Source organism: Nelusetta ayraudi, unplaced genomic scaffold, assembly GCF_046127955.1.
Source record: "Nelusetta ayraudi isolate G7.1 ecotype Tasmania unplaced genomic scaffold, CSIRO-AGI_Nayr_v1 ptg000041l, whole genome shotgun sequence".
Lineage (NCBI taxonomy): Eukaryota > Metazoa > Chordata > Actinopteri > Tetraodontiformes > Monacanthidae > Nelusetta > Nelusetta ayraudi.
In genome coordinates this window covers 1,149,264-1,163,586 of record NW_027466091.1, presented here as the reverse complement: position 1 = coordinate 1,163,586, position 14,323 = coordinate 1,149,264, and the positions used below count along the sequence as shown (strand labels likewise).

Sequence of the window (14,323 nt, the reverse complement as noted above, 5' to 3'; positions counted from 1 at the left end):
CGTAGTTTTTAGAAATACAACTTAGCTGAGATATTCCAGCAAGTTCATTTTCCATCTCACAGCACCGCGGCTGAAATCGGGGGATATTCGGGGACTCGCCTCTCGTCGCCCAGTGCGGGAGAAACCACCGCTGCTGCTGCTGCTTCGCGATTGGCCGACCGGCGGCGAGGAGGCGGGGCTAATCCCCCTGTCACTCAGCGCAGCCGCACCTCCTGCCTGCCTGCCTTGCCTGCCGTCCGTCCGGGCTGTGTGGAGGCGAGAGCGGGGCTGTGGGGGGAGGAGGTTGGGCCGCTGTCTGAGCCGTCGCCTCGGTTGCAGCGAGTCGGAGTGAGAGAGAGAGAGAGAGTGAGAGAGAGAGTGTGAGAGAGAGAGGACAGCGGCGAGCATGACGAGCAACATCCGATACAAGAGCCGGATCCCGGTGAAAACAGGTGAGCGTGGCGACGCAGTTTGTCGTCGTTGTGTTGTTGCTGCTGCTGCTGCTGCTGCTGCTGCTGCTGCTGCTGTTGGTGGTGGTGGTGGTGGTGATGAGTGATGCAATGATGCCCCATCTCCTCTACTCCTCTTCGGACTGTCAACGGGCGTCGCTCCGCATCCCTGCACCTGCGTCTCCAACATCCATCCAACCAACCAACCAACCAACCATCCAACCGCTAATGGCCAACAGAGGACAGCGCGGAGGTAAGACGATTTATTCATTGGAAATCTATTTATAACGAGGTTGCATGTTTCTCTCTCTCTCCCCCCCCCCCCCCCCCCCCTCACTTTAGCATGATGTGCTGCAGCCAGAAAATGGCTTCGCTACGAAACTGTTTTACATCTCACGCTTTGCTCCTGTTTCTTCGCCGTTTACGCGTGTAGGGAGAGGAGGAGGGGTGTGTGTGTGTGTGTGTGTGTGGGGGGGGGTGTTATCCGTACCATCACGCACGGACGCAGCTGCGATCGGCAGACTATGGGGTTTAGAATTGCCTTCTTTTTTTTTTTTTTAATCTGCGGATGTGGAGCATTATAGGCCGGTGTCACAGTGAGAGAGGGAGGCAGGCGAGCAGCATCCTTCCTTGCATCCCTCCATCCCAGAGTGCACCGGCGGTGGGTCCAACACTGTCACCACCTCACTGTCGTTGTTTTTTTGTTTGTTTGTTTTTTTGTTTTGTTTTTGAAAGGCTCTGAGTGGTCTCTTCCGGTGAACCCTGCCCCGCCATTGTTCCGCTCAGAAACCCAGCTGCCACACGAGCCTGCAGGGGAGGTCGCATCTCTGGTGACCCGGCAGGGCCTCCTCCTCGTCTTCCTCCTCCTCCTTCCCCCCCTCCCCTCTTTGCTCGCATACGTAGTAGAGGGGGTCGCGTGCACGTGCTGGGCGCGTTAGGAGTGATTGAGAACAGGCGTGTGTCATATACTGGTTATATTAAAAAAAAAAAAAAAACAGCAAGATGCACACTCACCGGCCACTTTATTAGGTTCACCTCGCACCTCTTCTCACGGCATTTCCGTCCCCACGCCAGCCGCTCACTGGATTTTTTGTTGTTGTTGTTGTTGTTGTTGTTGTTACCATTCTCCTGTGAGCCCCAGAGATTGTTGTGTTGGTTGTGCGTGAGATATCAGCTGTGACTCAAATACTCTGCGCAGCCCGTCTGACACCGACAACCGAACCTGGCTCAAAGTCACTTTAACCTTTTTTCTTCCTTACTCTGATGCTCGCTTGGAACTTCAGACAGACAGACAGACAGACAGACAGATAGATGTAATTCGTTGATCCCAAATTGGGAAACTTTACTGTTGCAGCACTTAAAACACAGCACAAAAAAATAAACTTTCCCGTTGTTGCAAAAACAAGCAGGGTTTTCTAAAAACCATTAGAGCATCATTTGCCATGAGTTCAGGAAAAATAGTTGCCTTTGCTGCCTTTACGACATGCCTCGATGCATTCACCCGCTGTCGTGCGATTGGCTGGCTAGCCGTTTGTGCTAACAAGCAATTGACAAGGTGTTCCTAATAAAGTGGCCGGTGAGTGTACACACTGTAAATGTGGAATGGCCAGTGAGTTTTCAGTGGGGTTAGAGATGAGCTTTTGCTTCACCATCAATCTTCCCTGCGCCTCCCCAACTAACACACTTTTAGGTGCATCATTTTGTGCTGATTTGACACAATTATGACACATTAGCGGGGGGCTAATGTTGTGCGTCACTGCCGACGGCAACAGACACAATTTTGTTGCGGAGGTCAAGTCGCAAGTCGCACCAGTGACAGTTTGAGTCCCGGCACCAGATCAAGGCTTCCTACTTCTATTTTTAGAACTTCGCACAATTACAGCGAGCGTCTTGCAGCGCATGTTTCACATTGGTCTGTATTTGTGCGTCTGCAGACCATGTCTTGAAAATATTGTCTGCATACGTATACACAAAAATAGATTCATTCTCTACCGGTCGGTGGCTTCGTCACGGCCGCAAGCTGCTCTTTAAAGGTTAGCACTGACCGTCACAATGGTCCGGAGTTGAAATGTTCTGCGTGTGAGAATCCTGCTTCCCTCTGTAATATGGACGGCGGCTCTTGCAGAGGCGCAGATGAAGCTAATCCCCCCCCCCCACCCACCCCCGCCCCCCCATGAGCGCAGGACGCCCTGGGGGGTGGTGGTGGTGGTGGTGGTGGCAAGCGACGATGAGGCTGCTCGGTCAACGACACTGGAGAAGCGGCCGAGAATTTAAAATGACCTCCTGACAACCCTGATTCAGACCTGACGGAGCCAAGTGGAGCGGGCTGGAAATGCGCTGAGGTTTTCTTTTTGTAGGTCACAGACCGTGCGGCGGGTTAGCCAGGGTTTTTTTTTTTTTTTTTTTTTTTCCTCTTTTTCCCTCCGGCCCGCTCTCGTTCCTTTCACCTGCCTCTCAGTATTGTCCCCGGAAAACCTGCTGCAACATCAACGGAAAGCTGGTTGCATTTCAGACGCGATTTCCGCATTCGCAGCAAAGCGACTGGGCCAAAGTCGGTGTAATCACATGGCACAGCTACCAAAAAACAGGCTTATGGGGAGATTGCAGCAAAAAAAACCTGGATTAGCATCATTGTTGCTTATAAATGGATTTTTGTTTTTGGTGTATGAATTATAACAAATACAACCTTGAGTTAAATTTAAAGCAGCCACGTTTTTTTATCCCGTTGAAATCCGTCCACTGTGATTTCTTTCACTCGTCACTCATTACTCTACGGGTTTTCCACCTTGTGAGTTGTTTTTTTTTTACTCCCACGTACAGCACTTCACTACATCTGACCCTGTTGCGCTGTTTCGAAGAAAAAAAAAGAGAGAGAGAGAGAGAGAGAGAGAGAGAGAAAATCTCACCCAGGCTGTGGAGGAGGAGGAGCTGGAAAGAGCTCAGTTTGAATGACTGGCTGCTGAGTTCATTATAAATCATGTTCAATCTGCCCTCTAGTCTTTCCTGTTTCCACACCTCACTGCCGCTCCTCAACGCCTGGACGTCGGTGCTGTGATATCACGTTCCCAGGCAACAGCTGTCCCAAAAAAAAAAAAAAAGAAGCAACAAATAACAGATTTCATCGCTCCAATGGTGCAATGTGGACAAGAGCGCGTGAGCTGCCCACATTCTGCGTGCTGCTGGTTGCTGCGTCCGTGTGGGCGCTCAGCGTTTGTTCTTCCTCGATCAGGAACCCAGATACTGAATTACAATTACACTTCTTATTATTCTGCAGTTTGTTGGAATCATTCAGCCTGGCAGAGTTGAAGCACAAGAGGCTTTACATTATTATTCACAATTCACTCACAATTCAAACATTTATCCTTATAAGCATGAAGGATTTTGCATTTCGATATTTAAATAACCCAGTCCTCTATTCTAATGGATTTTTATTGAGATGTAGTCAGCGAATTTAACCTCTGGGAGCAACACACATTGTAAGTGACATTTATTATTTAATGGGCACCAAATGATCAGAGCCACTGAAGCTGAAACTGCATGGGGCCACGGCGTGTTTGCAACTTCAGGATTTGAAATGTGCGTCGATGCCGCGCTCGAAAAAATTGAAAGCAAATTTTGCAAAAACGTTTTTAAGCTGTGTGACGTGTAGCTGTTTCAGAGGTGCTGTGACGTCAGATGCGTTAGTGTCACTTCACTCAATTAATCAGCTGTGCCCCCCACAGCACACACACACACACACACACACTCACACTCTGGCAGCACAGATGGGATCCTCGGTGGCTCCCTGTGTGGACCAGCTGCAGACCAGGAATAGGCGTATCTTCTGGGCGGGGGTGGGTTGGGTGTGTCCCGGAAACTGGGCATTGATTGAGACCCCCATGGCTTCTAGAAAAAAAATCAAGCAGAATTAAAAATCACCATAAAACAAATCATTTTGTATCCACACAAAAAGCAAAAGTGTGTCTTGAATTTGTGCCAGCATCAGTTCAATATTTGGATTCTTCTGACGTCGACGCCGAGGCGGCTCTGCCCTGCCTTCATTACCAGTGTGGCGAAATGAAATCCTGCAGCGCCGCTCGGGCCTCAGCTCAGCTCCGCGTCTGGAGAAGCTTTCAGAAAGTAACTGCAGGCTGACCCAGAAAGAGAGATTTCTTTGGGGAGGAAAAAAAAACTCTTCAAGCATTTCATCTGCCTGCGTATGTTTGGGATTAGAAGTTTTATATATATATATGTATAATAAGATTATTTTACCATTGTATACAAATGTAATTTATTGTTTATCAGAATAGGCCTTCGCTTCTGTTCTGGAATTGTTCCAGTTCTGAGCTCATTGGTTGCGGCTGCGGTGTAGAAAATGTTGTGGTTTTATGGCTCTCGCAGTCTGTGATCCAGATCTTGATCAGGATCCCGGGAGGGAGGGAGGGAGGTGGTTAGTTTTCGGTTAAGCAGTGAGTTCTCGTAAATTATTAATTACCGGAACGTCTGAACCCTCCTACGTCTGTCTGACTACTAACCTCTTATCTCAAGCGGTTTTAGTCACTCTTTGTGTTGATGTTTCACCTTTTATTGCTGTTTTGTGTGTGTATGTTTTTCGTTGTTTTTTTTCAAATCTGCCTTTTGTGCTTCTCCCCCGATGCATATGAGTAATAAATCAGATTAGGGAAATATTCCATCTGGTGTGTAGGGCGAGTACGTCCCTGAATATTCATAAAGGAATCAGCGCTTTACTTGAGTATCTACAGTTTTGTGCTCCAGAAGCCTGGAGAGGTTAGGGTTAGGGTTATTAGCAGCGGCCCTTGATAGTTTGTAGTGTCGCTGATCAGGGCAGGTGCTCACGGCAGCTCCGCCGGTGGAGCGGTGGAGCGGTGGAGCGTTCTTCACTGAAGTCTTCCAATTGTTCCTTGAATAATCGCACGCGGCCTCATTTGCATGTTTAAGAGCCGAGAGCCGGATGGCCTTTGAATGTGAGGGGTGAGCCGCTAAAGATTATCGGGGGCGGGGCTTGTTTTTACGGCCCTCTCTCCTCCTCGTGCCCCCCTGCCCTCCTCCTCCCCCCCTCCCCCCCACCACCTACTGTCCCCCCCCCCCCTGCACTTGCCGGCCGGCAGCAACTTAAATTAAAACCTGTCAAGGTTAATGGTGTGAAAGGTGTCAGCTGGGCGCAGAGAGGCGGCGGCCGGTGAAGGTCAGCGCTCTTCACCGCCGCCTCGCAGGCCGTCTGGCTGCCTCCACCCTTCTTTTTTTTTTTTTTTTCTTTGAAGCAAGTGACACTGGAGCAGGACGGCTGGAATTAGATCTGCTGTGTTACTGCTCAGAGGGGAAGACGCCTCGCACCTCTGACCGACCGTTCACTTCCGTTTCCACCTGCTCAGACTTTAGGGCAGCTGTTCCCATAGAGGCCACGCTGTTAAAATTTTACGCAAATAAAAGCGCGGCACCTTTGATGTTCCGCAGGATCTCTCGTGCACGCACTCGTGCAGCTGTGGGAAGTGCGAGGTCAGGGGTGGGCAAACCTTTTGACTCGGCGGCCACAATGGGTTCTGAAATTTGACAGAGGAGCCGGAGTGTTTTGGTGACCCACCTCATAGGAGAAGAAAATGTATCATGGGATATGTAGAAAACTAAACAAAAACGTTAAAACAAAATATGTGTTTTTGAAGTCCTGTGGTATTTAGTTCTTTACTGAAAGAAATCCCTGAAAGACTTTTTTTTTAATGAATTTTTCTTACAGTCAATAGCCACAGCTTGCCCACGCCTGCGCTAGGTCGTTAGATCCATGTAATTACATCAATCAATATGGGTCTTTGAGTGCAATCTGAATAATTCAGTTGGACGATGGGTCGACCACGTCTGCGGTTCGGCCCGTTTGTCACCAAGCGATGAGCGGCAGCAGGATCCGGCGGGTCAGTGAGCGGAACAGACTCGCTGTGATTGGATTGAGAGACTTTGTGTTTCGTGTGTAGCTGTGCTTTTGTGTCCGAAACCCTGGCAGTGCAGTTCACTCCTGGGGCTTTTTAAAAGAGTCATTTCCTAAAAGGCCACATCAACATTTGACCCAGAGGAAGAAAGTGAGTGCTGCCCGCTGTTTGAGTGGCTGGCCTCTGGACCCGTGCCTCCGCACTGCCATTAGCCTGTCTGTGCACACGAGATGGGAAGTCTCTTCCCACCTAGTGAGCGGCAGGAGCAGTGGTACCACGGCAAAATGGGACATTAGATTAAAAGCAAACACAACATTGTTTTTATAGTAATTAATAAAGCTCATTATTTTATATCTGAAAGGCATTTTGCTCATTAGTGAGAATAAATTCATGGCACACGCGAGCTGATCTGCCCTCAGGTGCAAGTGAGCTAAGCTAAGCTCTTCTTCCAGCAGGTTTACATTTATAATATTAGGGCTTGCAGCACTGTGCGTGACTAATATCCTCACCATTGCGACGTTGATGAGTGATCTGTCTCCCTCCTGTGGCCTGGGGTGGTATTGTCCATCTTGGACGTGGCATCACTCTGGGGTGTGTCTTCGCTTTGGTTCAGGAAGGGAGAGAAAAATGTCTGGGTTTTTTTCAAAGCGCATTTTAGGCTCCGTTGCCCACATCGCGTTGGACACACCCGCTTGCGCGCACACATACGCGCGCACACACACACACACACACACACACACCACTGTCGCATCTGGAAGCCATCAGCTGCAATTTCTCTCGTGGAACGTACACCGTTCACCTACTAACACACACACACACACACACACACACACACACAAGAAAAACAGATAAAATTCTCTTTATATTGTTCAGGCCCGTGTTCGGGAAACTTTTTAAATCGTTTGAATCCTCTCATGATCACAAAATGTTTGTCTGAAATGTCATGAAGCATCTTATATATGACTCTTAGAGAACAATGGTGCTTCAGAAGGTGCCTTCAATGCATACTCTTCAATTAGCAGTAGAAATGTTGAGATAAGAATACTTGATAATAGATGCAAGAATAAAAAAAAAAAATGAATTTGCTGATTTATTTCCAGATTAAAGTCCCAACACTTTTTTGGTTCCAAACTTGCATCCTCAACGTTTGTCCTCTGACCAAAAATCACTCCATGACGTCGTGATGCGTTTCACATTTGTGACTGGCCCGGTCTGGATGGAAAAGGCCTTCATTATGGTGAATATTGTTGCAGCGGAGCAGCCAGCGTCCACACGCTGCTATTAAAGGATAAGACTGGATGCCTAAAAACTGTAATAATAGCAGAGAGGATCCCAAAGAAAACCGACCGCAGCCGCTGCAATGAACATTTTGCAACGTCAGCGTTGTCAAATCCCCCCCCCCTCCCCCAGCTGTTAAAAACCCTCACATGTTATCAAGCCTCCGACTCAATCGGAAGAACTTTTGTGCACTTGCTGGAGTGAGTCGGCTTGGATGAACTCGTCACACGTCACTGGGTGTCATGTCAGTGCCTGAGCGATTTGATTGACAGGTCAACTTCCTGGTTAATCTGATAATGTCAGTGCACAGGCCCCAACCTGCCGAGTTCCTGTCTGGATCCGCCTGCTGCCGAGTGTCGCTGCGGCCTCTTGACGCTGCCAAGACCAAACAGGTTCCCGTCTGTCCCGCATCTTTCGACACTTGGCTTGACTTTGCCCCGTCTGCTCACCGGCGCTCTCTCTCTCTCTCTCTCTCCCTCTCTCACTCTCTCTCTCTCTCCCTCTCTCTCTCCCTCTCCCTCTCTCTCTTGGTGCCGGCTTGTGTTTTTCTTTCTGGCCTCGCTGGGGGAGGGAACACTGGTCCGAATGAATGACTTTCTTTTAGCTTCTCTTCCATCCCTGGTTCTCTTCCTCTCTCAAATTGCCACCTCTCCTCTTCTCCTCCCTCCCTCCGTCGTCTCCCTCCCACTCTGTGAGAATTCCTCCGTACCTGTCTGAACAGGGCGTCTCAGACAGCTGAGGGCCAGAGGAAAGACAGAAAGAAAGAAAAAAAAAGAAAGTTACGAGGCAAAAAGGATAGTGGATCAAAACAGCTCAATCAGGAGGAGGAGGAGAAGGAAGAAAAGGGGGCGTAGTGAGAGGGGCGCACGAAGACGGAGTGTTCATCATCGTCGCCAGCCTTTTCAGACTTGCTTTTTTTCCCCGCTGGGTTTGTTTTTCCGAGAGCCGTCGGCTATTTCGGTCCTTCAGTGTCGGAGCAGCTTGGGATGGATGCCATCATGTTGCAAGAAAAACTGGTGGAACGGCTGCTGTGCCCACGAGTCCGAACGGCCAGACAGAAGGTAAAAAGAAAAAAAATGTGGAATTCTTTCTGAGGATGAAGTGGATTAAGGCGAAAAGAGAAGACAAATTAGCTTGGAAAAAGGCAGGATTAAGTCAGGATTGTAGTAACTAGCCAGTCGTAGTAACTTGAAATCCACCTGTGGATCTTTTCCTCCCTTCTTTTCTCCTTCTTTCATTTCTGCGTTTTGTCCACTGCCTTCACATTCCGAATGTGTCATCCGCAGACTGTTCCTCGCGCCCGTGGCTACTTTACGTATTGAATTTCTTTTACACCGAGCAAGAGTGTTTCTCAGTAGTGCAGTCTTCAACCCCGCGGCGGCCGTCGGAAGCGCGTATGACAAGTTATGACAGTGTTTGCAGACCCTCGCTGTGTGCTCCTTTTGTGAGCTCGCCGTGGCCGAAGAAAGAGGCTTTTTGTGCGCGGGTGAAAGCTCCCAACGGACCCTGGCCGCGCGTTTCCCCCTTGCGACGGGTGACGATCTTGCCAGATGCGGCGGAGAAAGGCGTCGGGAGGCACACTGAGGGGCTGCTTGTGCGGCGCGCACGCCGGGTGTCTGGTGTCTCGTGGTTCCCTTTGTGTCCGGGACTGGAGAACTTTTGGGTGGAAAATGTGAGGCGGCGCTCTGTGGCGGCTCGCTCACAGAGAGATGCTGTGCACGTGTCTCTCCACGCAGTCGCAGGGTCGTCTGCGCTGCGTGGAGGTTGCCCTCTGTTGTGGTCACTTAATTGCTCCAGTAGGCTGCACATGCATTTTCATTCCAACTTTAGAAACCCTCTGAGCTCACATCCTGCAGTTTGGTGTCTGCTTCTGTTTTTAATGGGGGGGGGGGGTTCTCTTAGTGTTTAGTTCATCTTGCTGGGGTTTTTTTTTTTTTCACTCTTTAATGGCTAAAATAGTAACTTGTGAATAACGGATGGAACAAAAGCAGATGTTCTTTCCACCTCTTCCCTCTATTGTTTGATACTGAACTCATCCCTGCATTCCTTCTCTGTGTCGTAGGAGAAACAGTATGTGGGTTTCGCAACTCTGCCCAACCAGGTCCACAGGAAGTCTGTGAAGAAGGGCTTCGACTTTACGTTGATGGTGGCCGGTCAGTGTAAAGCTTTAAATTTCATTTTATTTGATAAAGAGGGAAAACGTACTTTAATCGACATTCTTTTCTTTAAAAAAAAAAATAAAAAAAAAATAAATGTAAATGTACCCAATTCTAGCGTAAAGCTAATTTGCATCCCTTTGGGATCAATAAAAAAAAACACATTACAATGCATGGCATAAAACATTCCACCATTCAATTCCAGTACAATAATAAAAAAAAAATCTAAAATATTAAAAGTATACACAAGTCGATACAAAGCTGAATGCTTGTGACATAGACACAACAGCCAGTGCAGTCGTCGTGACGTACTCATCCTTTCAACTGTTTTCGATGCGATGCCTTCGGTTCATTAGTGCAGCAGTGTGTGGAGTATCGCTGTAATACTGCGTGTGTGCTGCAGGTGAGTCCGGGATGGGAAAATCCACCCTGGTCAACAGCCTGTTCCTCACTGACCTCTACAAAGACAGGAAGTTACTGAACGCCGAGGGTGAGTTGTGATTCTGACCGTCCTTCACTTCTATGTTGTTGTGTTCCCTTTGTGCCTTGCCTGAAAAATGAAGCGTCGATTCAAATGAGTAATCTCTATAGATTTTGTTTCAAATCTGGCTGATGACTCAGACGTTTAGCCCATCTGACCCTGTAATGCCACGTCTGACCTCTGGGGGCTCCAGCTGGAGGCAGAAGCAGCAAGATCACAAACTTTTACAAGTTCTCTTACGGCCGTATAACTTCTGCAGCTGCAGTGGCCTTTGGCACTCACTCTAACATCATCCACTGAATTTATGTGTCTCTGGCTGAGTATTGAATCAGACTGCTCCATTAAAGCTTAAGATAAATCCAGCGAGTTTGATGTGTATCCTGAAATAAATTTCAGACTGTAAGACCTTATTTTTTGTCATTAACTAAACAACCGTAGTGGATGTCAAAATTATGAAACATCCGAGAGGAAAATTTTCTACACAGCCTCAGATTTGTTAAATCCGTCGTCCCGTCAATGCCTTGCAGAGCGTATAAACCAAACGGTGGAGATCATCAAACACACCGTGGACATTGAAGAGAAAGGAGTGAAGCTCAAGCTGACCATCGTGGACACGCCGGGCTTTGGCGACGCTGTCAACAACAACGAGTGGTGAGCTGGGAAACAACCCGCTTGCCTGATTCAGGCTGATCGCTTCACTTCGCTCTGCTAATGTGTGTGTGTGTGTGCGCGCGTGTGTGTGTGTGTGTGTGTCTCAGTTGGAAGCCGATCACCGACTACATAGACCAGCAGTTTGAGCAGTACTTCAGGGACGAGAGCGGCCTGAACAGGAAGAACATCCAGGACAACCGAGTCCACTGCTGCCTCTACTTCATCCCTCCATTTGGCCATGGGTATGAACACAAGCACACGCACATGCACACGCCGTACACACACACACACAACATGACAACAACGCACGCTGTCGAGGGAACTGCAGCCCGGAAGGAGAGTTTTACAAAGTTGTTTCCACTTGCGTCTGTGTCGGCCAGACTGCGTCCCGTGGACGTGGAGTTCATGAAGGCTCTGCATGAGAAAGTCAACATCATCCCGCTCATTGCCAAAGCTGATTGCCTCACACCCAACGAGATCAAGAAGCTCAAAGACAGAGTGAGTCCCGACCTGACACGCCGCGAACATTTGTGACTGTGCCCACATTCTTGTTGATTGTGCTCATTATCCCTGCCTGCTGTTTTGTGTGTGTGTGTGTGTGTGTGTGTGTGTGTGTGTGTGTGTGTCTAGATACGAGAGGAAATCGACAAGTTCGGGATCAAGGTGTACCAGTTCCCCGAATGTGACTCGGACGAGGATGAGGAGTTCAAACAGCTGGACAAAGAGCTGAAGGTGAGTCAGAGTCCAAGGTGTCAAAGCCCCAACCCCAACCCTCACTCCAATCCTAACCCCAAGCCCAAACCCAAGCCCAAGCCCAAGCCCAACCCCAACATCACCCCAAGCCCAACCCCAAAGCTACCTCTAACCCCAACCCCAACCCTAACTTGAACCCAAAGCCCAACTCCAACTACTTTCAGTATGTTCTGCCCTGTCGTGGACATGTACTGCACTTTTAAAGAATAAACAAGAGGGCGCAGGGGTCACAGTGACTACAAACGCACCGACTCATCTTCAATAATATAATAATAAATAATAATAATAATAATAATAATAATAATAAAATAAATAATAAATAATAATAAAATAAGCCGAACCGTGGATGGAGCAGTGGTCGAAGCAGTAGCAAGGTATAGAAACACCCTTCCCCCCTACACACACCCCTAACACCGTTCACCCTACACACACACCCACCCCACCAGACACACACCCTGACATATCCGTGTTTGTGTGCAGGAGTGCACGCCGTTCGCCGTGATCGGCAGCAACACGGTGGTGGAGGCTCGGGGCCAGAGGGTGCGAGGGAGGCTCTACCCCTGGGGAATCGTTGAAGGTACGACGGCAAAAAGAGAACTTTTGTAAGCACGTTTTGAACTTTGAGCCGTTCAGGCTGCGGGGTTCACGCTGCGTCTCCCTGTCCCCCCAGTGGAGAACCAGTCTCACTGCGACTTTGTGAAGCTGAGGAACATGCTGATCCGCTCGCACATGCACGACCTCAAAGACGTGACCTGCGACGTGCACTACGAGAACTACAGAGCGAACTGCATCCAGGAGATGACCAGGTTTGAAGCAGCGCATTGAGCAAAAAGTCTCTGAAGAGACTTTGCCTGCCTCACTTTTTCTCCTGTTTTCCTCTTTTCCTCGCAGTAAACTGGCTCAGGATAACCGGATGGAGAGTCCCATCCCCATCCTGCCACTGTCCACCCCAGACCTAGAGACTGAGAAGCTTATTAAAATGAAAGATGAGGAGGTACAACACGTTTCATATACAACTGGTGGCATCATGGCATAGGAATTGCCTTCCCAAGAATGAAAAAAAAAACCTTTTTCCTTTAATGTTAAAATCTTCTGCACTTATTTGGAAGATTTGACTGCACATGTGAACCAAGAACATTTTACTGTTGAAGCTGACCGCAGTGCTTGGATTGACTGAGTGTTTCTCTGTCCGTCTGCAGCTGAGGAAGATGCAGGAGATGCTGAACAAGATGCAGCAGCAGATGCACGAGAAAGACCAATGAGGGCAGAGCTGGTGCCGCAGCGCCACCTGCTGTCTCCCCTCTGAACGACAGTGAGACCTTCGGACGACAAACTTGGATATCGTGTTAGTGGCGACTCTGGCTGTACATTTATCCTCGGTTTGGTGCTTTGTATAGTTTGTCCGCCTGGAGGGTCGTCAGAGAAATCGTTGTTTTGGTTGTTTTGTTTTTTTAACTCTCCGTTTGCCTACTTTGAGCCCCTCGCTGTGGTTTAACAGTCTTATCGTATATAATATAAATGCGTTATTTAAATTACTACTCAGTGTATCTAATTTATAAATGCAATGCTAAACCTTTGAAAAATTTTGTCAGGGTATGAACTTGTGTGCTGCAGGATGTTTTGTAAAAGACAAATACTAGGATGTTGGTGATTGCTGTTTAAAATTGATTTTGAGCATTTTTTTTATTACGTTTGTGATATATTTTTTTTTATGTTTGGGTAAATGAGTGTTTTCCTGTCTTGTCTTGATATTCTCCTCTATCATATCGACAGTTATCCGTCCAGGACGTTCCCTCTTTGCTCTTTTCAACTCTTAACATTTTAATCTGTGAATTTTCTCTCCAAACCTCATAAATACCTTCACTTCGCATACCTTGTGTCAAAAACCCTCTTCCAGCATTATTCTATGTGCTGGCTGAGCTGAAAATGCACTTATTGCCAGTGGCTGACTGTGAATGGAGCACCATTGACATAATGAGGGGATCCGAGCAGCACACGTGCATGTGTGAGCTTGCTGCCGCTACTCATATCTGCTCAACGCTGCGGGCCTATTTTTATCACTCCATAGCCAATGCCCTGTCCTTAATTCAAAATGCATCATACCCACAGTATGATGGGTTGTCATTATGGGCTGGTAAAAATAGATCAACAATGGGAAGCAGATGCTTTTTTTCTGTTTTCTCTTCTTGGGAGTGAGCTGCTGCATTTTGCAAGTTTAAATATGTTCTCTTGAGTGTATGCATACATCTGTGTGTGTGTGAGTGTGTGCGCGGGTGCGCGCATGAGTGTTTACGTGTGTGTGAGTGCGTGTAGACTGATGCTTAAGAACAGCACATATTTTTTGCCTGAATGCTGTGAGCTCAGCCTGTGCCCCCTTTATACAGGTGTGACAAATAAAGTCATGTTTCTCGTCAGTCCTGTTGTGTTTGCCTTGTTCTAAGCACGAAGGTCGACGGTGCACAGCGTCGACATCCTCTGTCACATCTGACTGTCATGTCTGAGCAGCAGAGCTCAGAGCTGCGGGAACCTCATCCGCTGCCTCGCGCTTATCTTCTGCAGCCGCTCTTCCTGCTGTGCACATGCTGAATTCCCCGCAACAGTCACAGGCGAAGATAGAAGATTAAGCAAACATTGTCGTTGTGTTTTACAATAAACCCA

The 14,323-nt window shown here is 48.2% G+C and overlaps 1 protein-coding gene across 2 annotated transcripts; it reads left to right on the top strand.

Annotated features, from left to right (window-relative positions):
* Positions 1 to 302: 302 nt before the first annotated feature.
* On the top strand, positions 303 to 14,079 carry septin5a (septin 5a). Of its 2 annotated transcripts, XM_076033307.1 has the most exons (12): positions 303 to 431; positions 668 to 681; positions 9,687 to 9,777; positions 10,184 to 10,270; positions 10,789 to 10,912; positions 11,020 to 11,154; positions 11,293 to 11,410; positions 11,543 to 11,644; positions 12,146 to 12,242; positions 12,336 to 12,471; positions 12,557 to 12,659; positions 12,865 to 14,079. In XM_076033307.1, the coding sequence occupies exons 1-12, from the start codon at positions 386 to 388 to the stop codon at positions 12,925 to 12,927; spliced, it is 1,116 nt and encodes a 371-aa protein (XP_075889422.1). In that variant the 5' UTR covers positions 303 to 385; the 3' UTR covers positions 12,928 to 14,079. The 2 variants fall into 2 exon arrangements, with proteins under 2 accessions (XP_075889422.1, XP_075889421.1); XM_076033306.1 differs by lacking the exons at positions 303 to 431; positions 668 to 681 and adding an exon at positions 8,173 to 8,685.
* The last annotated feature ends 244 nt before the right edge of the window (positions 14,080 to 14,323 follow it).